The sequence below is a fragment of the Planococcus citri genome, chromosome 5, assembly GCF_950023065.1.
Source record: "Planococcus citri chromosome 5, ihPlaCitr1.1, whole genome shotgun sequence".
Lineage (NCBI taxonomy): Eukaryota > Metazoa > Arthropoda > Insecta > Hemiptera > Pseudococcidae > Planococcus > Planococcus citri.
In genome coordinates, this window is record NC_088681.1 from 43,635,773 (window position 1) to 43,662,298 (window position 26,526).

The window sequence follows — 26,526 nt, forward strand, 5'->3', positions numbered from 1 at the left end:
GTGGTCCGAGTGATGTGACTGCACATTTTGTATTCAATCTTGAACAACAGTGATTGAAAAAATGAAAAAAGCTCAAAGCTGATGCAGATGAAGTGACGTGTTAGTTGTTGATACTGTATAGTTGGAACTAATTAGATAATTAGATATATTTCGATATATCTTTGTAATTGAATCCAAAATGTATTTTTGATGGAATAACTACCTCCAGTTGAATCTCCAATCATCGATTCCCTGTAAAAATACTTTCTCCTAAATCAGGTAAGCAGCAGAATTCTTTCTAAAAAGCTCCTATCATCGAACTTTTCATCTCAACTTTGTAATTATTCTTTACAGAAATATGTCCACTTTCGAGGAATTCATCCAGAAAGCTGAGGACACAGATGGTATCCGGTTCACATGGAATGTTTGGCCATCGAGTCGCTTAGAAGCGACCAGATTAGTTGTTCCTATCGGTGCACTTTATCAGCCGCTAAAAGAACGTCCAGGTATTTAAAAATGATGTAATTATCGGCGTTTGATGATCACTGAAGGTGTATAACGAGATATATTCTTTCTAGATTTACCTGCGATACAATACGAACCTGTGTTTTGTAGTCGTACGACTTGCCGGGCGATTTTAAATCCCTATTGTCAAGTCGATTACAGAGCTAAATTATGGGTGTGCAACTTTTGTTATCAAAGGAATGCGGTACGTTATTTTATACTATTTTGTTCGTTTCATAGCAGTGTAAACTGATTTTCTACTTCTTCGTGTTCTAGTTTCCTCCTCAATACGCAGCTATATCAGAACAACATCAACCAGCGGAATTAATACCGGCTTTTTCCACCATAGAGTACACAATTTTGGTAAACATTGGTTGTTTTCTATACTCGAGGTATCGAATGATTCACTTGAACGATTATTTGTATTTCAGAGATCGCAATGTCTGCCTCCTATTTTCTTACTGGTCGTCGATACGTGTTTAGATGACGAAGAATTAGTCGCTTTGAAAGATTCGTTACAAACGTCACTCAGTTTATTACCTCCGAATGCGCTGATTGGGTTGATTACTTTCGGCAGAATGGTCATGGTGAGTGATGCAATTCAACTGGACGACGTGTTCGAATCGTCGATGAATCTAATTTCGAAATATTTTCGTAGGTACACGAGTTGGGAATCGATGGAGTATCTAAAAGCTACGTATTCCTAGGTACTAAAGATTACACCGCTAAAAAAGTCCAAGACATGTTAGGTATCGGTAAAGGAGCCGGTATTCCTCAAGCTGCTCAACATGGAAGACCTGGCGCAGCTCCTGCACCCCAGTCCCTTCCAGTGAACAAGTAAATTTCTTTTTTACAAATTTCAATTCTACGAGAACTTTTTTTAGCTTATTATTTTCATTCAAGGTTCTTACAACCGGTGCAAATGTGTGATATAAACATTACCGATATATTAGGAGAGTTGCAACGTGATCCTTGGCCAGTTCCTCAAGGCAAACGAGCTTTAAGATCAACCGGAGTCGCTTTATCAATCGCTGTCGGACTTTTAGAAGTATGTTTTCAGCAAAATAAGCCTTTGCGATTCGCAATCATCTGATCGAAATTCGTTTTCAGTGCACATATCCAAACGCTGGCGGTAGAATTATGCTATTTATAGGAGGTCCGTGTTCTCAAGGGCCTGGTCAAGTCGTAAATGATGATCTGCGAGAACCCATCCGGTCTCATCATGATATCCATAAAGATAACGCGAAATACATGAAGAAAGCTATCAAACATTACGACGCTTTGGCTCTGAGAGCTGCCACTAATGGACACACTATCGATATTTATTCATGCGCTTTAGATCAGACTGGCTTATTGGAAATGAAAAGTTGTGTAAATAGTACCGGGTAAGTTGGCTGTTTTAGAAAGGTGTGCTTTTTTCGATGATTGTTGTAATTGGCGTTTTCAATTCCAGAGGACTTATGGTTATGGGAGATTCTTTTAATTCAACGTTATTCAAGCAATCATTCCAAAGAGTTCTGTCGAAAGACCAAAGCAATAATTTGAAAATGGCGTTTATTTCGAATGTAGAAGTGAAAACATCTCGAGAATTGAAAGGTGGGTGTAATTATTAGTTACGAATGGTGTGTTCCTGAAATTCGAATCGTTCTTTATTGGTGACTACTTCCAATACCGGTTCCGGACCTAGTTCCTGTCTTTTGACCATCTTGCGCAGATGGATTATGAATTTATTGTCATTTATGTTGGAAGTACATATTCATCTTCAGATACCTTTATTATGTACCCCAGTTCGATAAGGCTGATTTAATTTCGAAATTTAGCCCTAGACTGCAAAACTTGGAATTTGTACGATATTTTAACAGATTTTAATCATAACTGATGATGTTTTGCCTAGTTATGGGAGCTATTGGAAACTGCGTATCGTTAAACACCAAAGGCCCCTGCGTCTCAGATACAGAAATCGGTCTCGGCGGAACCAGTACCTGGAAATTCTGCTCACTTACTCCAACCACCACCTCTGCATTCTTTTTCGAAGTCGTGAACCAGGTAAATTGAAAAATGACACCTATTACAAGCTCCTTGATGCACTGGAAACTAAATATTTCTCTCGTTTTGCAGCACGGAGCCCCAACGCCGCAAGGAGGTCGAGGATCCATACAATTTATTACGAATTATCTTCACGTTAGTGGGCAGCGTCGCGTTCGTGTCACCACCATCGTTCGAAAGTAAGTTATCGTAAAGATAGGAATGAATTACGCTTTGGAGAGAGTTTATTTCATCCTAGCTAATCATCTTTCAAAATATACTTAATCTTGGCCAATGTACCGTTCGGTTTAACGTGTTCTGGAGGTGATTCCAGTTTCAAAACGTAAGATATTAACGGATATATATCTATATTATGCAGCCAAGTCACGTGAGTAGGTTGTCGGAATATTGGCCCGATCGCTGTGAAAAAAGCTCGCATATTTTTCAACCCAGGGACGTATCCGTGATTACCTAAAATCGAAATGATAAATAATTATATTTCGGGTACACTGGAACGATGGTTTCGATGGATTTGATCGTGCTAGGTACCTTTTTGTGTTGGATTATCGTCGAATGAGTAACATGGATTGGACGCCGCGTACAGTCCGATATTTCTACGGTTATTTTTCCAATACCAAAAGTCCGGCATTTCTTCCTTCTTGTATATTTTAAACGTTTTATTGTTTTGCGCTGATAAAGTCAAGTTTTGATAAATCGCGTCTTCGAAACCTGTAAATTCAAAAATTAATCGAATAGAAGAAATAAACTCCAGCAATTTCGATTCCATTACCTGGCTTGGGAAGTATCTGAATCACTGGAGAGTCTCCGCATTTCGTGTATGTCTCCGGATCCATCAAAGCAGATATGTTAATAATCTTGTCGGTTTTTATTTCCACCATTCCGTGATCGCTGAGCACGATCAAATTAATCCTATCTTTCAGTTCCGGTTGCTGGTTTAATTTTTCGAAGAAATACAGCAATATTTCATCGACCTGTTTCAATTTTTCGTTGGTTTTTTCCGAATATGGTCCAAAAGCGTGGCCGATAGCGTCAGGTTGCTCGAAGTAAGCGTTGAGTAAATTCATAGGCTTTTCCGGATCAAGTAGCCAGGTCATCATCATATCTATTCGATCGGTCCATTTTATGGTGTTGTTGTATTTTTGAAAATACGTCAAGTTTATATTTTGGTACGGGTAATCGCAACCGGGCCACATCATACAGCCGCTGTGACGCCCTTCGCCTGTTTTTTCGTTTAATGTCTGCAAAAATAGTACGTCCAGAATTGTTTAAGGTATTTCCACATTTTTGGTTAGATCGATTCGGATGTTTACGGTTCAGCGAGGAAGGTTTCGAAAGTGTGGGTGTTCGTTTGGAAAAACGTGTCTGGATTATTTCGTCGACGACGAATATTGCAAATCGTGTCTAATCTGTACCTATTCTCTCCTCCCTTCTTTCCCAGTCAAGTGGAAGCATGTGTTTGAAATTCTAGTTGGAATTGATCTAAAGGTCGATGTTTTTGTATCAAATTGAAGTATAATTCAATATTTCAATTCTGCAATTTTTTTTAATTGCAATTTGCAGTTTTTGAAATTCGAAAAAATTTTTGATCTTGATCTGTACATTATGTACTTTGAACCAATGATTTATGAAATCACATTTTGCTCCCTGAACTCATCATCTTGGCATGAAACAATTCAGTGTAGTTTTCTATCAGCCTTCTTAGTTAAAAATTAACGCGGAAAAGATTACTTTTTTCAACCTTCGACCTGTTTCACGTGAATTAGGTATTCCTATTATTTAAGTGATTATTTCAGACCGAATTTATAATGTGCGGTGTCTGATAAATGAAAAATGGAACTTCGCAAATTTCTGTGACACGTTTATGTTCTTCTGGGAGAAAATTACATGTTGATAGAATATCGAAATGATTCATTTAGTGATGTTTTAAGCGACGTGGTGGCAATTTTTATCAAGTCAACCATCTGTCCCGCCCCTTTCCGTTCCGCTAATTCGTTTATTCGCGTGATTCTAAAAAATTTGTCGCGCTTAGGCTTTTAATGAATGATGAAATACGTGATGGAAAAAATTATAGGGGCTTTGATGAAATGATTTGGAGGAATTTCCTGTAATTTTTCAATTAGACGAGTCTTAATTTAATTTTTTCAAATTTTCATATGATCATGATTTTATAAAAATATCTGAAAATTGGGGCGTGGAAATGTTTACAAATTAAAATCCTCGATTGTATAAATTGGTTTTCCAAAATTCCAGGATTTTAATGCTTTGATGTAAATTTTCTATCAATTTGGCTTTTTTTTGGTTTTTATTATTGATGTTCAATTTTTTCAAATTTGAATTTTTATTTTTTAGGATTTTTCAATTTGATCAATTCTGTTTTTAATTTGATTTTTTTAGTTCAAATTTTCCTACCATTGGTTTTGATTTCAAATCTGAATATTTTTATACCTATTTCTATCGTACATGAAAGATGAAATTAATCCCGGAAAATGTTTTTTTTTTTTTCTTAGTTTTTTTAAACCTTCAACTCGAATTGTTTCGTTCCAAGTGATTGATCTCGAACAGATTGTGGTTCATAACATTTAATTCTCATTAGTCATTACCATTGGAGAATGCTAATTCGAAGATGTTGTTCTTCTATCGATTAATCATTCGATCAAGGATTCATTCATCGTTGGATTTTGATTTCTATTGGATAGTTCGCATTTTTTTTGGAACAAATTAGAATCTATTTTCGATTTGTTAATTTCATTTGTAATTGAGTTCCCCTCATCATTGGAATCATTTTAGAAATTAATTTCCAAAAAATTGAATTGAATCATCGATTGCTGGGAAGGGGGGATCTATCAATTTTCAAGTTCATTTTCGTTTTAAATCTTTGAATATATTTTTTTCAAATTTGAGTTTAACGTTTAACATTGGTTCGATTTTCATTTTTTTTTTTTGATAATCGATTGATTTTTGGATTAATTGTTGATTCAAGCATTTTCTCCTTATATTGTATTGATTCAATCTCTAACCGATTAATTTTCATTTTTTTCGATTCTTCGATTTGAATTTTCAAAAATCGATATTTAAATGATTGATATTTTATTCATTACATTTTTTTCATTTTCTTTAGCCTACTTCGCCAATTTTATAATTTTTATACTACCTATTTCTTTTCAATTTCCTCGGATATCGATGTCGATTGAAATATGTACCTACGTTTCGAAAAAACTATCATTGATCAATTTTTAAATTTTTCGAAAACAATCAAATTATTTTTGGTTTTGTTTTGCTTTCGAGATTTTTTCTAAATCGCTTGGAGTCGATGATGATGAAAAATGGATCATTTATTCGATTTTATAGTAATCATCCTCATACTGTGATCTCGTTTCGCCTTTCTTTTTTTTTGAATGCTAGGTCAGGTGCTAAATTTTTGAAATAAATTCTTGAACTCATAGTTGTCAATATTATTCAAGGTCAAATACACTATTGAAAAGCTTATTTTATCAGCCATAAAAAATGGTTGGAAAAATAAATTTTATGTCTCAAAATTTGTTGTTTCAACAATTCCGCGTGGTGTTTTTTTCCTACCATCAGCCGACCAATTATTGGAAGGTGATGGTTCGTACGTAGGTACCCCCCTCCTCCCTGAAATGTCGTAAACGTTGGGGAATAAATTACAAATGAGTACAAAAATCGTTAAAATTTTTGAAGTGATGGAGGCTCCTTGGAATGTTTGAAGAGTTGAAGACATTTCTTCTACTTTTTAATTATTCTAGGAAGTTGAAAAAGATTTAAAGGAAAGAAAAAAGTGGTTGTTGAAAAGAGATATTTTTCCAGAAAATGAACTCCGATTAAGCTGAAATTTAGCTCCTTGAAAACCTTGCCACTTACTCCACAGAACCGAATTTTGTGCTGCCAAAGTTGATTTTTCGGTTTTTGGCGAATTTTCAAAAATGGAAGAATTTTTACAAAAAAATTAAATTACGAGATAGAGATCTGGAAATTGGTTCTTTTGCCTCCAAATTTGCTCAAAGCCAGCTGCAGTCGATTTGAAGGAGCCGGGTGGGGGGCAGAGTGCCTGATTGAACTTTGCTAATAAATATCAGCTAGCTTCATTACTCAAAATTACCAACTGCTGGGGGTGGGAAGTGCTATAGAATTATATCGTGGTCCCGAAATGTTTCAAGTACATTTCGAGAGGAAGGGGGAGGCAGATGCAAAAATTTCAAACCATCGAAAAAAATGGCATGAATGAGTATCGAATTATATGTACATATTATGTCTTCGAAGACGCTGATTTCGATTCTAAAAACCATGGTTACTCTGAAATGAAATTTGAAATAACTTCTTCCAGCGTATATTAAAAGCTTAAAATTCTTTTAAATCGTTCAAAAATCATTTTTGTCGAAATATTCAAGTTTTTCACAAAATTTTGAACCATTATGATAGGTCATATTCTGAAATATTTTTCAAAAAACTCGAAATCATGATTCATTTTTGGATTCAAAATTCTTCAAAATGTATTCACAAAACGTTCAGATATTTTAGCACATTGGGAGAGAGAGTTGGAGCCCAAAATTTTTTAAAAAATGCAATAGGACTGGTGTAAAAAATCTAGCCCTTTTGAGAAACTTGGTGTCATGTTTGAGGTGAAAATTGGAATCACGTAGCTCCTTCAAAAACGTATACTGAGCTGCTTTCGATGATTCAAAATATTTTTCTCTCTTTCAACTCTGGAAAAGTCTCTTTACAAGCTAGTTTTCGGTTCCAAGTTTTGAGAAATAATACCGTTGAAAGTGTTGGCCATCGGGCCACTTGTTTTCGTTAATAGTTTTAAAAATTCCGAACATGTTCGTTTTTTATTTATTTCAAATCAGGATGACGTCAAGAATATTATTTATGACAAATAGAAACACGAATATCAGTTTGAAATTTTTTGAACTTTTGACTAAAAGAAGCGGTCGAATGGTATTAGGTATTTTTTTTTCTCAAAACTTGAAACTTGTGACTGGCTTGTAAAGATTCTTTGAGGGGCAATGTTTCAAAAATGACCAAAAAATGCTAAATTTTGTGACAGATCGTTTTACGTTGCTTTTTTGTTCCTAAAAGTCAGAATTTTTGAGCAAGAAGTTCATTTCCTCTAGATTTTGATCTGGCATGCTGTAGGCACAGAAATCGATATCAGATTTTTACCTCAATTACCATGTTTTTTTTTTTTTCAAACGAATTTTGGCACGTTCTCAAGAATTTGGATTTTGGTCGATTCAGAATGTACTGGAATTATAATTTTTCAAATATTTGAATAATTTTGCTTACTCATCGACAGGGAGGGATTGGAGATCAAAAAATAGGTGCACTCCTAAAAATATTTTTCAAGTTTCAGAAATGCAAGATTCAATCTAAAAACGACAGAAACCAGATTGTCGAGAAGTCATTTCCGCATCGGCCATTTTTAAATAAAAATTCATAAAAAATCGAAAAATCAACTTCAGCTGCTGAAAAATTGACTCTGAGGTGTTGATGATATGCTTTACCAATGAGCTAATTTTCAGCTAAAATTGGACCCATATGGAACAGATTTCCCCCCTTTTTTTAGAGGTCTTCAGACTGAAATTTTAGCGTTGAATTTGGTAATTAGTTTTTTCATAATTTGAAAATCGATCGAGACATATCTCGAAAAAAGTAGAATGATTTTCAATTCAGGTCTATTTACTTCGTAATTTTTGAAGTCGATGTTAAAAATTTGAGGAAACTGTTGATTGGCCCTTTATTTCAGCTTCTTCTCGATCGATCTGCCGCAACAATTCTACTGATTTTAAAGAAGTGATGAAAATCAAATTTTAATTTATTTTCTGATTATTTTTGGTTTGATTCTCGATTCTAAAATTGTCTCATTAGATCTCACTGTTGGATTACGTTAATTTTTGTCGATGAATTTTCAATTTTCAATTTTGTTAAAATTATTCGTAAAATGTAAATTATTCGAAATGGACCCATGTGAATTTTTTTGAAAAATTTGACCGACTGATTTCCTGATTGTTCAATTTTCCATGTAGATTTTATTCCTAATTTTCGAACTCGGGTTGATTATTTTCAAATTTGACAGATTCTACTTCACCTCCTTCCTCCTTGAACCGTAACCCTGCTCCAAAAATATACGAAAAAATTGAAACCCCTTCCATTAGGTACTTACCCATATTGGCACAATATCTTCGTTATAATGGAACATCTCGTAGCTATACTTCAAACACGTACCATTCTCACTAAACACCTTATTGGCCAGCACACCGTGGGCTTCCGCGTACATTCCAGTCGCAATGGAGAAAAAATTGGTAAACGTTTTAGTAGGGAAGACATTCATGAGGAAATCCGTACTTACTCCCCGTTCGGTGATATCCTTAAGGACCGGATTCAGTCCACGTTTCAGGTAATCGTATCGAAATCCATCGAATCCGAAGATCACGATAATAGGATGCGTCGAAACAGCCTCTCCCTGCGACACGAAGGCGATGGTCGAAAGAGCCACGAAAATAGCCACGATTACCGATCGATGGGACATTTTTTGCCTTTCGACTGAACGCGGAGCCGATAAAATTAATTTGTTCGCGTCTCTATATTGTGTCTAGATATTCATGATTTTTAAACGTGTACGTAGGTGTTTAGACATAGACATAGACATTTATTATTTCGACAACGACGACGGGGATCGGACCGCGTGGTTTGGGGGAATTTTCCGCTTGAAATATTTCACACTCGCGTTTTTGTAGCTCTGCTGCCTGCTTAACCGTGTGCTGTTTAGTTTAGGTATTACGAGCAGAATAATCTGTATGGGACTCGAAATTGATAACAAACTGTTGGTTGTTTCACCACACCGATACAGCGCCATTTATTCGTAGATGTAATTGTATTATCAGCCTAGATAATAGAGTTATGTTTAGAAATATTATATGTACCTAGACCTAGCTTACCTACATCTATATAAGTACATGTGTACAAACTACAGAGTACCTACTTGTTGTACATACACAGTCGTAGATGTAGACGTACGTGCTGTATGATTTGATTAATTGGCGAAGCGTGAATTCGTCATTCGTCTCATTACGAGACGATAAACTAATTTTTTTCTCACGTCGTGGTCGAAATTTTTTTTCCACCTAAAATTTAATTTAAAAATAATGAACGGTCACTGGTCAGTGTTCGAGTTTCCGCTAGATAACTCTTTGCCCTGCCCTGATCTTTGCCCTCACTAGCTGCCGCTGCCTCGCGGCGAATCGACTGTTTGATTTGTTCGGGTCGATGATGAAGAAATACACGAGTAATTCGCGTGATTGCAGTTGTAAATTTCATCGAGTTGTTTCATATTCGTGTATTATTACGTTCGATATAAGGCTAAGGTTTGGGAAGAAATCGAAATGATAGGAAGGGTAACGAAACAGGTTGTTGACAGAGAGTAAAGGTACTCGTGGAGATAGCTTCTGAAAAACAAATAAATTAATAACTTGTTGAGATAAATGTATGTATGTAAAGTTGTAGGCCTAGGGCGAGCGGTGTTTTCATTGATGGAATATTCGTATAGTGGAAATAGAGATACATAATAAGTACATTTTATGTGATTAATGGGGCTATTATTTCACCCAAATGAGAAACACAGAATGGGATAAGAATTGGGCACGAGGCAGCGAGTGTCATTTTTCGCGGTCTACGTCACGGTTCGGGTGTCATTTTGATATGAATGTTTGGTGTCGAGTTCACAATAACTGCAGAGCCGACAAAGTACTCGAAAATATGTGCATGTGTACTCTTTCTTTTATACCTATTGTTTCATTTTTTTTGATGTTTGAATGGTAGAGGGCAATTTTGTAATAAAATTGACAATACGTGTAATGTCGAGTTTCACGTTATTGGAAAAAACTCATTCATAAGACAGCAGTAGCAACATTTTACGCGTTTGATCCTCCTCTTTCGTACAGTGTACCTATTTAAAAATTGAAAAGGGCAAGAACAAATGCTTGTTCTCCACCCCCCCCCCCCGCCATAAAAGATTTAACTCGCTAAAAAATTATTGATTAAAAAACATTTACAAGTAGATTTATTTTGAAAACGTATAAAAATTGATTAAGTAAGTATACGTAAGCCCTGCCCTAAATATTCTTCCAGTCTCCAAATTTGAAAAAAGTGCTGTTGTGGAAGAAGGTAGTAAAGGTACCGAGGACTCGAATCAAAAAAATTGGTAGATATTCAAACTCAGTGTTCTAGAATTAGCAAGAATCAACGTTATTCTATCACATTTTCCGAATTTCTCAATATTTTTCTCTGTATTGGGTACATGAAGGGGCATTGAGGGGTCATATTCAAACGTTCAAATTCGGATACTGTAGCACCTTTAAAAACCTAAAAAACGACTTGCTACTCGTAATTTTCAATTTTTTTTTCATTTTGAGCATGTTCAGAAGAGAGGAGAGATTCAGATTAGTCGGATCAAGAAGATGACTCATTGATTGGACTAAGTGCCTGTAAGTTTGTAACAATCGATACAGGGCTTCTTTAATTACTTTTTTTTAAAATTTTGGTTACTAAAGTTACTTTTTTGAAAAATTTTCTAAAACCCAATTTTTCCAAATCTCTGCCCTACTTTGTGAAGAAAACAATGAAAAAGCCTCGACTTTTACCAAAAATACTAGAATAGTAACATATCTCACCTTTTCCAATCTTGCCAAAAAAAAAACTCGTTTCTTGGTAAACATTTCTAAAAATTGTGGTTTCTCCCGAAAAATCCCAAAAATCGCACCCCCCCTCTCCCTAGAAAAATCCCAAAAATCTGGCTTTTGGTAGGAATTGTCAAAATTTTTCAAAAACTGACGAAAATTGCGATAAAGTATCATTACTTTGCCAATGATTGTCAAAAGGTCTTGCTTTTATGTAGCTAAAATGATTGTGTTTCAAAAAATTGACAGAATATCTCGTTTTTTTTAGCAAAATCGCTAAAAAAAATCACAAACCCCCCGCCCCCCAACCCCAAATAAAAAATCGAACAACTCAACGTTGAGCTTTTTTGCCTTAAATTACCAAAACGTCCCGCTGTTTACCGAAAAGTTGTAAAATGATCCAATTTTTTTGCAAAAATTGCGCGAAAAAATATATATATATTTTTTTGTCAATAATTGCCATAAAGTCGTGTTTTCTTCTAAAATTGTCGAAGTCTTTCTTTTTAACAAAGATTCTCGCGTTTTAGCAATATCGCTACTAAGTTTCGCTTTTTCTCCCAAAAAATTACTCAAATGATTTTTTGCCAAAAATTTCCAAACAGTTCTGCTTTTTGCAAAACTTGTAAAAATTTTGCATTTTGAAAATTTACTGTAAAAAATTTCTGCTTTTTAGCAAATTGCCAATCAAAATTGAGCTTTTTTGGGTCAAATTCTGAGATGTACTCTTTGAAAAAAACGTTAAAATCACGTTTTCAAGATTTCAACGAAATAAAATCTCAGAATTTGACCCTAAAAAGCTCAATTTTGAAAGTTACAGGTAAAAACAAATGAAAAATTATCGAGCACTTGCTAGTGTGTTTCAAATGTAAATTCTTCAATTTATTAAAAAAAAGTAATGCATAAACGCCTTGTTTAGGGGTTCCTAAAGTGGGGGCTCTAAGAGAAAGATTCAAAATTACGAATTTAGGGGGAGCTTAACTGAACTTTTTCATCTAGATAATCGAATATATACCTCAAAACATTACGTTTGGCGCAAATCGCAGGTTTCTAGCTTTCCAGGGATTCCCAAAATATCGAAATTACGAAAAATTGGAAAATTGGATTTTTGAGTACTAGCGCAAAATTTTATTTAGCTCAAAATTCGGTCTTTCAGATACTAATAATAACTGTAAAAAGCTTTTTAGGGAGGTTCAAAGGGTAAGTTCAAAATGGTGGTTCCAAAATTTTCCAAAAATTGAAACCCCTCCCCCATTTCTGCCCCCGAGGGTCGAAAATGGGGAAATCACCTCGCATAACGTTTATCGGGTTCGAACAGATACCTTACGTTGAAAAAGTTTTTGAAAATAATACTCAGTGGTTCCAAAAATTATTTTTTTATTTACAACTTTGGGAACCCCTGGAGCCCAAAAAATGGTCATTTTGGATTAACTAACCACGGATTCGTATTTGGGACATTGATTACAAGATTTTAAGAGTGGTCGAGTCGATAACTGGCCTGGGGCCAAAAAGTGACCTTATCGGGACTCCTCCTTTATCCCAATGTGACGCCTTTTTTTTCAGCAGAGATTGCTAAAAATTCCTTTTTTTTGGTTGTACCGTGAGGCCTCTAGTCTGTAAAGCTCGTTGTGAATTTTCATTGAAAAACAAAATTTTGTCTAAACAAGAATAAATGTTTCAAAAAAATTTTTTTGCTCTGCTCTCCACCCCCTTCTTCACAAGTTGTTGGTTTCTAAGAAGAAAAAAAATCTATGAAAATTGTAGATCTCCGATCCAACTGAACGTTGAGTGGTGCTAATAGCTTCCAAAAGTCCAACACCCCTCTTCTCTTGAAAAAAAAATCAAAAACATACAATAAGAAAATTTTAATACTTACATTTTCAAGTTATGCTCTAGAATTTTTCTATAATTAATCCCCTTTTCGAGAAAGAATCACTTCCAGTGCCAACCTTATGAAATTTAAAAAATATTTCATAAATAGAAAAATCGATGAAAATTTTTCAAAAATGTTAAATTTCAGGATCATAATGCCTCTAAATGACCCCCTTTTCAAGAAAAAAGCTTCACTCATCCTCGATCTAATTTTGGTGCTTTGCACGGAGCCCCCTAATACAAAATGAAAAAAAAATCACAAATTTTTCATCAATTTTCCATGTTTGTGTTGTACTTACTTGATCGCTTAAAATAAGCTCTTTTCATGACGAAGCTTTTCCTGATAATGGAATTCTGACGCAGAAATTACAAATTTTTGAAAAATGTTCACCAACTTTAGTTTTATTTATTTTATACTTTATATTTTTGAGAGATTGTACATGCTGAGACGAACAATGGGGCATTTTTCTAAAAAAGAGGATTTATGAGCAATTTCGTCAAGGAAATTGAAAAAATTTATAATCACAATTGAGGAGCTGAGAATCAAAACTCACATTTGCCAAAAAAAAAAATACCGTTTTATGGCAGATTTGGATATACCGTTTTACACTCTATAATGTGACATATTCGGTTTTTTTGGATCAAAGTCATTTTGGTGTGAAATTCACCTTCAAAACCAAGGGTTAGAATCAAAGAGTTTTGATGAAAACTTAGTTTTGTTTGCAAAATTCCATAGGGAAAAGTTTGATAACAAGCTGAATTTTGGTACACGGGGTTTTTTTGATACGCTGAACACGAATTTGGGGTGTCCAGGTGAATCCGGTGTACGCTTCCCCCTTTGTTGTGGACCTTAAGCCCCCAAATTTGTTTTTTTGCGTTTAAGTCCGAAAATATGCAATTTTATGCAAGATTTATGTTTTTTGGGTCGCAGAATACGAATTTGACAATATTTTTTTTGTAGGTGTGGGGGATGAGGGGGTTAGGGGGTCGAGAAATTCAAAATTTGACTATAATGATGTGTGATATGTCGAAATGTATGTTTTTGAGGGTGTAGATCACGAATTTGACAATATTTTTTTTCGTAGGGGTCAATGGTGGGGGCTGAGGGGTGAAAATGGTTAAAAATTCAAAATTTGACTATAATGATGTGTGACATGTCGAAATGTATGTTTTCGTGGTTGTAGATCACGAATTTGACAATATTTTTTTCGTAAGGGTTGATGGTGGGGGATGAAGGGGGTGAAAAATTCAAAATTTGACCATAATGATGTGTGATATGTCGAAATGTATGTTTTTGAGGGTGTAGATCACGAATTTGACAATATTTTTTTCGTAGGGGTGAATTGTGGGGGATGAAGGGGGTGAAAACGGTGAACAATTCAAAATGTGACCATAATGATGTGTGATATGTCAAAATGTATGTTTTTGAAGGTGTAGAAAAGTTGAAGGGTGGGGGATGGAGAATTTTCTATTGGAGAGCCGTCAAAGTCCCTGGAAGAAAAAATTTGTATCATTTAAACAAAATTCACCATGATTTTTCACTATAATTGACTGTTGTCGTCGCCGGGGCATTCGCGGGCAAAAATGGCAAATGACATCTTGAAATACACTATCTGAAGTACTAGCCCCTGGGATTTCCCGTGCATCTACGTGCAAAAATTTGTTCTATTCCTATTTATGTAGCAGAATAGGCAAAACACGGAGTTTTAACGTAAATTAAACCTCTATAATGACTTTATAACAAACTAAAATCGAGTAAATTGATGAAAATTACTCACTTTCAGTTGACTTATTCATACTTGGTACATTTCGACATATTACACATCATTATAGTCAAATTTTGAATTGTTCACCGTTTTCACCCCCTTCATCCCCCACAATTCACCCCTACGAAAAAAATATTGTCAAATTCGTGATCTACACCCTCAAAAACATACATTTCGACATATCACACATCATTATGGTCAAATTTTGAATTTTTCACCCCCTTCATCCCCCACCATCAACCCTTACGAAAAAAATATTGTCAAATTCGTGATCTACAACCACGAAAACATACATTTCGACATGTCACACATCATTATAGTCAAATTTTGAATTTTTAACCATTTTCACCCCTCAGCCCGCACCATTGACCCCTACGAAAAAAAATATTGTCAAATTCGTGATCTACACCCTCAAAAACATACATTTCGACATATCACACATCATTATAGTCAAATTTTGAATTTCTCGACCCCCTAACCCCCTCATCCCCCACACCTACAAAAAAAATATTGTCAAATTCGTATTCTGCGACCCAAAAAACATATATGTATCTTGCATAAAATTGCATATTTTCGGACTTAAACGCAAAAAAACAAATTTGGGGGCTTAAGGTCCACAACAAAGGGGGAAGCGTACACCGGATTCACCTGGACACCCCAAATTCGTGTTCAGCGTATCAAAGAACCCCCGTGTACCAAAATTCAGCTTGTTATCAAACTTTTCCCTATCGTCGTAATTAAAACACTGAAAAAAAATTTGATCGCAAATCTTGGAGTCAAAACTCACATTTGCCATTCTTTGTCTGGATATTAAAGCAGAAGGGAGCTAGGTGAAAATCAATCAACACAGGGAATCGTGTTCTAGTAGCGCTATCTAATGATTCATTTTGGTATTATAAGTTTTTTCAACTGGCAACACTACTAACTCAGTTTTTCGCGTTTTTCTCAAAATCGTTTATGGTGGCAAATGTGAGTTTTGATTCTCAGCTCCTCAATTCATTCATTATATTTTTTTGATTTTTTTTTTCAACTTTGAGGGTGACTGGTATCCCTTTTTTCAGTTTGAGAGAAAAATCAAAAAATGTAGAATCACATTTTTTAAAAAAATCTCAAAATCCAACATGGGTTGCTTATTCTACGAAAACAGTTCCAATTACATTATTTTTTTGAATGGCAAGCGGGCTTGAATGGATCGATTTCTATAGGTAACTTTTTCGCGAAATTTGAGGAAATAAAAAATGTAGTTAGAATATGAGTTCTTTTTAAATTTTTTTCAGTGTCAACATAGGTTTCAATGTAGACTGTTTTAGGAAAAAAATGTTATGGTTCATTTCCTCCCATCCTCACCCCCCATTTTGGAGACCGATGAAGGGATGCAAAATATATTTTTTGTGGTATTTTAATTTCTTAGTTTTTAAAAAAAAATTTGAAATTACGAACAAACACACTTTTGAACAAATTTTTCTGTAGATGTGATTAATGCTAAAAAAAATCTATAAAAATTGCGTTCATTAAATTTTGCGAACATTTTTGGTCTTTGCGGTATAATTCTGCATTTTAAATTGAATTATTGTTGATTCTGTATAATGAGAAAAAAAATGGACCAAACCAAAATTGATTTTACCTGTTGGATTTGATACACGTGGTTACTAAACGCCAAGGTTTTGGAAAATTTTACATTTTTTGTTCGAAAATGATCTTGATCACCTTCTATTTTTTATTCTGTTTGAAATTTTCCAATATCTAATGTGAGTAGTATTTAGTTTAAAAGATTCTTACCTTGTATTTGATTTGAGATTTTACGTGAGCGATTAAAAGAAAATCGAAGATCGATTTTTCATTATGTAATGTACATTTATGCATTAACGTCATAAAACAAATGAGAACGAATTATACTTCCGTGTGAAACAGAATTCACGTTTGAATAAATAAATGAGATTTAGATACGAGTCATTTTCAAGTAATAATTACCTATACAATATTTAATCACACTACGGTGTACTCGTATTTGCTCATATCATTATAATCCTTTAGCATTGAAATAAGATTTGTGCTTAAGGTGCCATTGGGTTTAATATGAGCTGGCAGGGTTTGTAATTCCAGTACGTAAGCGATGAACGGATACAGGTCGATATTATTGAACGGTTTGACTTGGTGATTTTTCTTGATCAGAGGACCGTAGGCGAAAAACATAGGGTGCATTCTAGGGTCCAAGTTATCGTATCCATGATCCCCTGTAATCGAACAAAATTTCATTTTATGTAGATCCAACTTTAAGAGCAAAGCTACGAATCATCCTAACATGAAATAATAATAATAATTCTGGTACCCACCTTTCAAAGTTTTAGCATCTTGGAACACGTAACCATCGATACTTTGAACAAAGAACCCTATATTTCGGGTATTTCTTTTGAAAAACCATCTATCGGGGATTTCATTGGGTTTAAAAACTTGGAAAGTTTTCGCTTTATTGGCAGCTGCGGTCAAGTTGCCGTAGGCTTGATCTTCCAAACCTTGTGAAAGCACACCCGAATGTAAAAATTACCGTCTAAAGTATCTCAATTGCAAACTGATAAAGTGATAAGCTTAATAGATTCTTTCGTACCTGATTTTGGCACAACGTGCAATCCTGGCGAACTTCCACAGAACTTATACGAGCCCGGATTCAGTATTTGATCTAAATCGATGACTCCCTGCGATTGAACTTTCGCCATACCGTGATCCGCCAAAAACAACAAGTTCACCTTGTCCCATAGTCCTTCATCCATCAGCTTGGCTTTGAAGTAATCGACTATGTGATTGATTCGTACGAGCTGTAAGTTCATTTGATCGGAATCCGGACCGAACTGATGTCCTGCCTCGTCCGGTTGTTCGAAGTACAAGTAGACTAAGTTAGCTGGAGTTTTTGGATGGGTTATCCAACTTATCACGGTGTCTACTCTTTTGAACCAAGGGGTGGTGATGTTGAAAGCTTGGTAAAAAGTTGAGTGTTTGTTTTGGTAAGCAAAGTTCGATCCTGGCCACATCATTGTTCCACTGTAGCGTTGGTCGCCGCTCATTTCGTTCAAATTCTGCGTAAAATTCACGAATATGTACAACAGAGTTGGTGAGGGGGGGGGGTGTTAGAGAATTTTGACCAAATTCTGCGAAAACCTTCATTTCTAAGTTGAAAATCACTCAGAAAAAATTCCAGCTCCTGAGGTGTTCCTCGAGGAGGGATATGAGTTCTCAAAGAGGGGGTGTTTTTGAAAAAAAATGATGCCCTTCAACTCAAAATGAAGGTCTCCACAGAACTTGGTCAAAATCCGACGACTTTTTTATTGTGATCCATCCTAAATATACAGGGTGTTCCGTAAGCAGTATAGAATAATTCTTCTAGTAATACAGGCGAATACAGCAGTCCAAAGTACACAAGTGTTGATTGGTTTGCCAGCCATAGAACTTGAAGGGGCAAAGTTATGACATATTCAGTGTTGATTTGGTTGCATAACTCATTAAATACTTGATGCCAGCTCCTTTAACTACGAAGAAGAATGAGTTATGCAACTATATTAACATTAAACGCCCCATAACTCTGCCCCTTCAAATTACATAGCTAGCAAATCAACTGACACTTGTGTAATTTAGGTTACTGTGCAATCGGGCGAATTATTCGACACCATTTTATGGGACACCCGGTATACACAGTCCTAGATTATGATATAATTAGGTAAATATTGATCCATAATATTATCAATCTTACCCATAAAGGAACGATCTCCTCGTTATAGTGGAATAATTCGTAGCTGTACTCGATGCATTCCTGTTTCTCATTAAAAGCTTTATTACCTATGACTCCGTGAGTCTCCGTATGCATTCCGGTAGAAATGGAGTGAAAATTTGGAAACGTGATGGTTGGAAACTGATTCATCATGAACTTGGCCTTCGTTCCATTATTGGCGATTTCTTCCAACGTCGGAGTCAATCCTCTGGCAAAGTAATCGTACCGGAAACCGTCAAAAGCTGTCACGATAATTACCGGGTGTTTGGATAAGGCAAACGATCGGTCGATTAAATCGCACCAAAGTATCGACGATATTAAAACGAAAATGCAATTTGAACGCCACATTTTATCGACCGATCAACATACGTTACTTGAGCAAATTGAATATTTTACTCGGTAGTCGTTTCGAGTGGGTAATTACTAATTAAATATATGTACCACGTGAGATGAGATTTTCTATACAGAGGATTATTTATCATACGACGTGCTTTTAATACATAGTGAAGTATGTGGTTCACATTGGGATAGTTCTTCTGTGTTGGTAATGAAATAATGACCTTTAAACTTCTGTTAAGGGAAACGATACGATGAGAGAGGCTGCAGAGGGTGGGTTGGATGATCTGACTAAATGTATTGTAGGTATCCATTTTTAAAGAAGATAACGAGTTGAACTTTGGTGTCGCGTTTGTTTTGTTATGGCGTTTTCAATTTTATTTATTCTGTTGCTGTACGAAGTGGTGAATGTACATTTATGTATTTGTTTTGTTGCCAAAATACGTTGTTCAGCGGCTATCATATCAAATGCTTTGGGTGAGGGTAGGCGAGGAGATTGGTGCAGCAAGATAACAACACGAACGGAAAGATGTGGTTTTTAAATGCACATTTTGTGATAAAAAAATGGATTTTATTTTTGAGGGTCAGAAATGCTCGTAAAAAATTGCGATCTATGAAAATTAACAAAATTTTCTTGTTTTTAAAATGAGGATTTTTTTTTTTGAACGAAAAGGAAATTTCTATAGCGAGTAAAAGTATTGAGAATTTATCAAATTTTGAAAAAAAAATTGAAAGTTGGTATCTCACTTTAATGCAATTATTACGCTTTGAATTTTCGAGACTTTCCAAGTTTTTAAATATTTTTTTTTGATTCTGAAAATTTTGGTGCCAAAAGTTCCAAATTTTAATATGTGCATAAGTAAAGGGCATATCTTTTCGCTTGTTTTGACTTTTTTTTTCAAGTTGAAAATTTTGAGCTTTTGTTCATCATTTGAACTTAATTTTCACTCAAATCGATTTTTTTTTCAATATTTCAAAGAATTCAAATTATGTACTGAGATGTAACTTTACGAGATTCAATTACTCGTCAATCTCAGGTTCGAAATTCAAAATATTATCAACCCAGAAATCCATGCAAATATTTTTTTTGTAAATTACGTACTGTATAGGTACATTTTTTTTTGTAAATTCAAAGTTTCTGGTAATTTTTTGTGAGTCACTAACAATTTTTGGCCAATTATTGCTGGTAATGTTGAGAAAATAATTTTTCTGTGAAAATTACCTGTAATTTTCTGGTAATTACATATTATTTTCTGGGTAATTTTCTGGTAAATTACCTGTAAATTTTTGGAATGAAATCACCTGTAATTTTCTAGGTAATTTTCTGGTAAATTACCTGTAATTTTCTGGTAAATTACCTGTAATTTTCTGGTAAATTACCTGTAATTTTCTGGTAAATTACCTGTAATTTTCTGGTAAATTACCTGTAATTTTCTGGTAAATTACCTGTAATTTTCTGGTAAATTACCTGTAATTTTCTGGTAAATTACCTGTAATTTTCTGGTAAATTACCTGTGTTTTCTGGGTAATTTTCTGGTAAATTACCTGTACTTTTCTGGTACATTACCTGTACTTTTCTGGTAAATTACCTGTTATTTTCTGGTGAATTACCTGTAATTTTCTGGTAAATTACCTGTACTTTTCTGGTACATTACCTGTAATTTTCTGGTGAATTACCTGTAATTTTCTGGTAAATTGCCTGTAATTTGCTGGTAAATTGCCTGTAATTTGCTGGTAAATTACCTGTGTTTTCTGGGTAATTTTCTGGTAAATTGCCTGTACTTTTCTGGTACATTACCTAATTTCTGTAACTTTGATTCACATTGAAGTAAGCTTTTAAATTTTTAGTTTGACTTTTGAAAACTTGAAAAATCTATAAGTTGCGAAAGTGATGACAAACTCTCAAAAATGACTGTCTTGACATTTAGTCAAGCTTTTTAAATAATTTTATGAATTAGAAAAAAAATCGTACTGAGTTCATGTCACCTTTTTCGAAAACTTGTCAAAAATTCTGCAGAGTTTCTCTCAATAACATTTAAAATCAAGTTTTAAATAAAAAAAACACACCCATGATTCAAATTATAACTTGGAAGTTGGAGGAGAGACTTGAGCACCATTTTTTGAGAGAATTTTTCAATTTAGAAAGGATGTTGTAATAACTTCCAAATTTTTAATATTCCTTTGAAGTTCGACTGAAAAATAGAAAGTATTACTCGTAGATCGGTTTTTCAAGATTTTGAGTTAATCTTGGAATAATGTACATATTTTTGATTTTGAGCGAATTTCACATGATTTTTCAATTTTTGAACGAATTTCCAAGCAATTTTCTTATGTTTTTTTGAGAGATGTTTTCAATGTCAGGAAGATGAATTTTCTAAATACTTCTAAACTTTTTGATAATTTTATATTTTTTCTAATTTTTTGGTAAAATTTTAATTTATGAATAAAGTTTTCAAAGTTTTGAGTGGGTATTCCAGTGTGAAATCACAATTCGATTTCCAATAGTCTTTTATGCAATTTTTACAAGTTTTTTGTTAGCTGAATAAAAAATGATTTTTGTGAAATTTTGAATTATTAATTTCTTCGTAAATTTGAATGGTTTTTCATTTTTTTTAAAAATAGTTTTCAAACGCTGCGATTTTGATTGTTTTCAAATTTAGATGGGTACCTTATGATTTTGAAATTTTTCAACAATTTTACTCGTACATATTACTGTTTAAAATGGGTAAATTTTTTATTTTCTTAAGAATTTTTTGAAATCCTCATCCTGAGTCGTTTATGGAATTATCATTCAATTTCAATGTAGGCCTGTTTGAGAAATTTTAACTAAAATTTTCAAATTTCGAATGGATTTTTATGCTTTTTGTACATTTTTTGTAGATTTAGTAGAATTCCTAAGCAAATTTGCGGTGATTTTTTAATTTAAAAAAATCAGTATATTCTTCTTCTCTAATTTCTTCATTTGTTTTTTATGTTTCAGTTGGGTAGATGCGACTCAAAATAGCCACTACATTAGCAGCGGATTCGATCAAGAAACAGCAGCAGTGATTATGTCCAGGATGGTAGTCAATCGAGCTGAATCCGATGATGGGCCCGATGTAATGCGATGGGCGGACAGAATGTTGATCAGATTGGTAATTATCAATACGATCATCAAATTTCCAATCTTCCGAAGTTACACAATGTTTATTTCAAAATTGTGTTCATTTCAGTGTCAAAAATTCGGCGAGTACGTCAAAGATGATACGAACAGCTTCCGATTACCGGAGAACTTTAGCTTGTATCCTCAATTTATGTATCATTTGCGACGATCGCAATTTTTACAAGTATTCAATAACAGTCCTGATGAGACATCTTTCTATAGGTACGGTTTATGAAAAATTTCACAGATATCTTCTTGAAATAATTATAAATGCATTGTTTAATGATACATGTTTTTTTTTTTTTCAAATTTGTTTTCAGACACGTACTCATGAGAGAAGATCTAACTCAAAGTTTAATCATGATTCAGCCAATTTTGTACAGTTATAGTTTCAACGGACCTCCAGAACCTGTTCTATTAGATACCAGTAGCATTCAGCCCGATCGTATATTATTGATGGATACATTTTTCCAGATATTAATTTTCCACGGAGAGGTATAAAAATAATCCGATGAAAGATTGATTTACAAATATGCATTTTTTGGTTTCGTATTCATTTACTCATCTTCGTTATGATTTATACCAGACTATTGCACAATGGAGAGCGATGCGTTACCAGGATATGCCTGAGTATGAAAATTTCCGACAGTTATTAGAGGCTCCTGTTACCGATGCTCAGGAAATTCTCGCCAATCGGTTCCCAATGCCTCGATACATCGATACCGAACAAGGAGGAAGTCAGGTAAGAAACGAACCTCTTTTCTCCTTCCAAATTTTTTTGAAAATCAATTAATCTGACTCGAATTAATTTCCAGGCTCGTTTCTTGCTTTCGAAAGTGAATCCTTCGCAGACCCATAATAACATGTACGCGTACGGAGGTGTAAGTATTGATCGTACTCGTTATCAGAATTTTTTCACTCGCTGCTCAGTCCCATCGTTTTCTTTAACCATGAGTTTTTTGTTTAACGGTGATATTGTGTGTTTTTCATCCATTCACCCATTAATGAACATCGTGTGTGTTTTTTCTCATACAGGTTGCGATGTCTCCCCAATCGACGGTTCGTTTTGTAATCATGTATTTTTGTCGTGCTTCTTTTTTTAACACCCTGTTACATAATTATTTGATAATCGCGATTTACTGGGTATGGGGCTTACCCGGTGATGGGTTTGGGTCAAAGGTGGATACTGGATACGCTTATAAGGGAATTTTTGAACATGGCGCTCTCCGATTTGAACGAAACCGAATTAGACCGAAAGAGCATGTTCTAAAATCCTCGTAAGCGAAATTTTAAATTCTAAAGTTCATTTTTGTATTTTTGGCAAATTTTTGAAAATTTAAAAAATTTAAAAAAGCTGTTTCAAGGGCGATTTTAAAACTTTTTCATGAAAACTGTCGACACTACCGAATTCCCAATCATGGAACTATAGTTCCATGTTCCCAATAAGCATCGACTCAAGTGATTGGCCCAAAAGTTCGTTTTTGGCTTTTCCAGAGTTCCTTGAAATTTCTGGAGAAAATTTAAAAATTGATCGAGGCTCCAAAATGGCCCAAAACTGGTAGTTGTTGATGTGTGGGAGTTGTATTGAAGGGATTAAATTATTCACATTGGTTCACTTTGCTCAATAATTGCTACCTATTTCATAAAAGAATTTAAAAATCACCCTTGAAACAACTTTTTTGAATTAATTAATTATTTCAAAAATTTTCCAAGAATCCAAAATTGAACTCGGGGATCTGCAATTTCGATTTGGAGGGTTTTTGGTAATGTTCTTTCGACCTACGTTGGTTTTTTTCAAATCGGTGGGTGCCAGTTCGAGAAATTCTCTCGTCAAAAGGGTAGAGTTAGAGAGGGGTTTTCTTTGATTTTTTTTTGGTTCTGAAATTGGGAAGTTGGCGTTTAAGTTAATTGTTTTGTGTGAAATTGAAAAATTTTGTACCTACTCGAATTGTTCGCTAAAATTGAAAATAAGTAAATCTCAAGTTTCCATCCAATCATTCCAAGACATTAAATTTTTTTTTTTTTGAATTTAAATAAACGTAATTTCTGGACATTTTTGGGAAATTGTAAAGTAGTCGATGTTGAATCGTGACGAGATTTTAAGATTCTGTAATAAAAAAATTTCGATGATTCGTCTGTAAGAAATATGAATTTTCCTTTCCTCGAGTGCTTTATTTTTACTCGCTTTCTTCAGTCCTCTCCCCTCCACCCATTTTATATTTCCTTTCATGGAAAAAGGGAGCAATGAAGCATTGTAATTTGTAACCATCTACTTATTTTAAATCTATCCTGTGCATTAAAATGATCATTGTCATTTAAGATTCTCTGGTGATGGTTGCTTCAGCCTGATTCCATTTCCAAACCTATTTGAAATATTTCTGGTGTTTTACTACGTGTTGTAAATATCATCCGAAGTTCTTAATCTAACCTTACTAATTATTTTCGAATTTTCTGATTACAGGAAGGTGCTCCTGTCCTCACAGATGATGTCAGTTTACAAGTATTCATGGAACACTTGAAAAAATTAGCAGTTTCTTCAACTACATGATCGTATTGAAATTTTGTTATTGTATGTTTTATTTATTTATTAAAAAAAAATTACATAATTGTATCACGTTATCAACGACGTTGTTTGATAAATTATTTAAATAAATATTAAGGAAAATTACCTATAAATAAAAATGATACATTTGCCTTTAATTAAAAGCAATGCATAGGTAGGTTTTTAAGATGTACATTGATAAAAAATAGCCAAAAACCTGTCTTTATAACGATTAAAAATGGAGATATTTTATAATACCTATATGTACAGTAGCTGTGATATGTTGAGATTCCGTCGTTAGTAAATTGGAAAATAAATTCAGATACCCATTTCTGTTTTAACTACATATTTCAACAAACTTGAATAGGTTTTTAAAAATTATTGGAACTAATGCACATCGAGCTGCTGAAGGGAATGTTTCGTTTTGAACGTAATGGTAAGGGTAACTCTTTGGCAACGGATTTAATTTAAAAATCGTATCGACATCTTTTGCTCAACATCAGTCCTTTCTAAAGCTTTACAGAATTCATCCAGCGAGATCATTTGGTCACCGTTTTGATCGGCTTCGAGTATCGTTCGTTCGGCAATCGATGTTAATTGTTCTTCGCTGAAAACAATACCAGAAGGTTAGTAAGTCACGACTCGCGAATAGGAACCAAATGCATAATCATTAGAAAGAAAATACTAATTATTTTCACCTTATATTCGCACCAACCATCATATGCAATATGGCAAGAAGTTCATCTCTGGAGATTTTACCATCGCCGTCTAAATCGTACATTTTGAATGCAACTAAAAACATGGAAATTTCAAATTAGTCAACCGAATACTAATAATACGTTAGATAAGAGATGAAATAATAAGAACGAAGGTACCCACATTGTAATTTCTGTTCTCTCGAATTCAATCTATTGTCTTTACTCTTCTTTATAGGTCTGAATCGGGCTAATACTTGCATAAATTGCCTAAAGTTTACACGATCGCTGGTTGTAGAATCTTCAAAAAAAGCGTTAACGATTCGATCTCCCAGAGGATTAATGGCGAGTTCTGGTATACGAAGGAAATCTTCTCTACTCAATGTACCGCAGTCACCTCTATCTAAACTTGTGAATCTACTGTATAAACGTTCTATTTGATTTGGTGTAACTGTAAATAAACCAAAAAGTTAGACCAACAGTTGTACCTAATTGAGTACTTAAAGAAAACGATGGAAACACTTACATCCAGTTTCATCTTGAATCTGAGCGATTTCTTCATCTCGAAGTAGAAGTGATGATCTGTTACCCATCTTGAAACACGACGAACTAAGCACACGACGTAGTAATTAATTTGTATTTTGGTCCACGATAATTACTAATGTAATCGGTTCAAAGGGTAAAAGTTTCATGAATGTCAAAACAGCGACGAAGCTTGCGAAATTAACCGAGAAAATGGAACGTTAACGAAAACACAAGATGGAAGAAGAGTGTTTAGCATAAATCATTAGATTCTTTAGGAAATGGAAAGATTAATGAGTGAAGTAAACAGCGAAAATTAATTAATTTTTAGAAAAAGTTGAATTATTGCATTATCAATGACGAAATCCAGAATGATAAGGAGGAATTTACTCAACCAGGTCTTATTTTGTCAGCTCGTGGGTGGATGGGGTAAAATTCATGATTTATTTTCAATCTTCAATTTCTTCATTCTTCAATCTTCAATCAGAAGTTCATTAACATTAACATTAATCTTAATCATCATACATGTTCTGAATCTGAATCTGAACTTTGAACTTTTCTATTCGTTTTGTTCGCCGCCCCATGCAGTATTATTTGAGTATTCCTCAAGTTAATTTATTGGTAGGTACCTAGTCTTTGAAGTTTGAATTTATGATTTTTTTCAATCTTAAA

General features: G+C 34.3%; 4 protein-coding genes across 5 annotated transcripts; 1 reads left to right on the top strand and 3 right to left on the bottom strand.

Annotated features, from left to right (window-relative positions):
- The first annotated feature begins 103 nt into the window (after positions 1–103).
- Positions 104–24,718, top strand: Sec23 (transport protein Sec23). 2 transcript variants are annotated; one of them, XM_065367714.1, is made up of 18 exons: positions 104–258; positions 334–485; positions 558–688; positions 760–846; positions 915–1,070; positions 1,142–1,320; positions 1,387–1,531; positions 1,594–1,868; positions 1,937–2,079; positions 2,378–2,529; positions 2,602–2,708; positions 21,934–22,087; positions 22,166–22,317; positions 22,416–22,590; positions 22,682–22,837; positions 22,911–22,976; positions 23,131–23,154; positions 24,557–24,718. In XM_065367714.1, exons 2-18 carry the CDS (start codon positions 338–340, stop codon positions 24,641–24,643), a joined length of 2,337 nt encoding a protein of 778 aa, XP_065223786.1. In that variant the 5' UTR covers positions 104–258; positions 334–337; the 3' UTR covers positions 24,644–24,718. The 2 variants fall into 2 exon arrangements, with proteins under 2 accessions (XP_065223786.1, XP_065223787.1); XM_065367715.1 differs by lacking the exon at positions 23,131–23,154.
- Positions 2,736–9,395, bottom strand: LOC135847971 (bis(5'-adenosyl)-triphosphatase enpp4-like). Its single transcript, XM_065367717.1, has 4 exons — positions 8,711–9,395; positions 3,299–3,767; positions 3,058–3,237; positions 2,736–2,979 (listed from the first exon to the last, which is right to left on the bottom strand). Exons 1-4 carry the CDS (start codon positions 9,074–9,076, stop codon positions 2,768–2,770), a joined length of 1,227 nt encoding a protein of 408 aa, XP_065223789.1. The 5' UTR covers positions 9,077–9,395; the 3' UTR covers positions 2,736–2,767.
- Positions 16,687–19,126, bottom strand: LOC135847080 (ectonucleotide pyrophosphatase/phosphodiesterase family member 5-like). Its single transcript, XM_065366479.1, has 4 exons — positions 18,600–19,126; positions 17,463–17,928; positions 17,191–17,370; positions 16,687–17,091 (listed from the first exon to the last, which is right to left on the bottom strand). Exons 1-4 carry the CDS (start codon positions 18,963–18,965, stop codon positions 16,844–16,846), a joined length of 1,260 nt encoding a protein of 419 aa, XP_065222551.1. The 5' UTR covers positions 18,966–19,126; the 3' UTR covers positions 16,687–16,843.
- On the bottom strand, positions 24,644–26,221 carry elm (calcineurin like EF-hand protein 1 elm). Its single transcript, XM_065367719.1, has 4 exons — positions 25,859–26,221; positions 25,517–25,783; positions 25,336–25,429; positions 24,644–25,244 (listed from the first exon to the last, which is right to left on the bottom strand). The coding sequence occupies exons 1-4, from the start codon at positions 25,923–25,925 to the stop codon at positions 25,100–25,102; spliced, it is 573 nt and encodes a 190-aa protein (XP_065223791.1). The 5' UTR covers positions 25,926–26,221; the 3' UTR covers positions 24,644–25,099.
- Between the last annotated feature and the right edge of the window lie 305 nt (positions 26,222–26,526).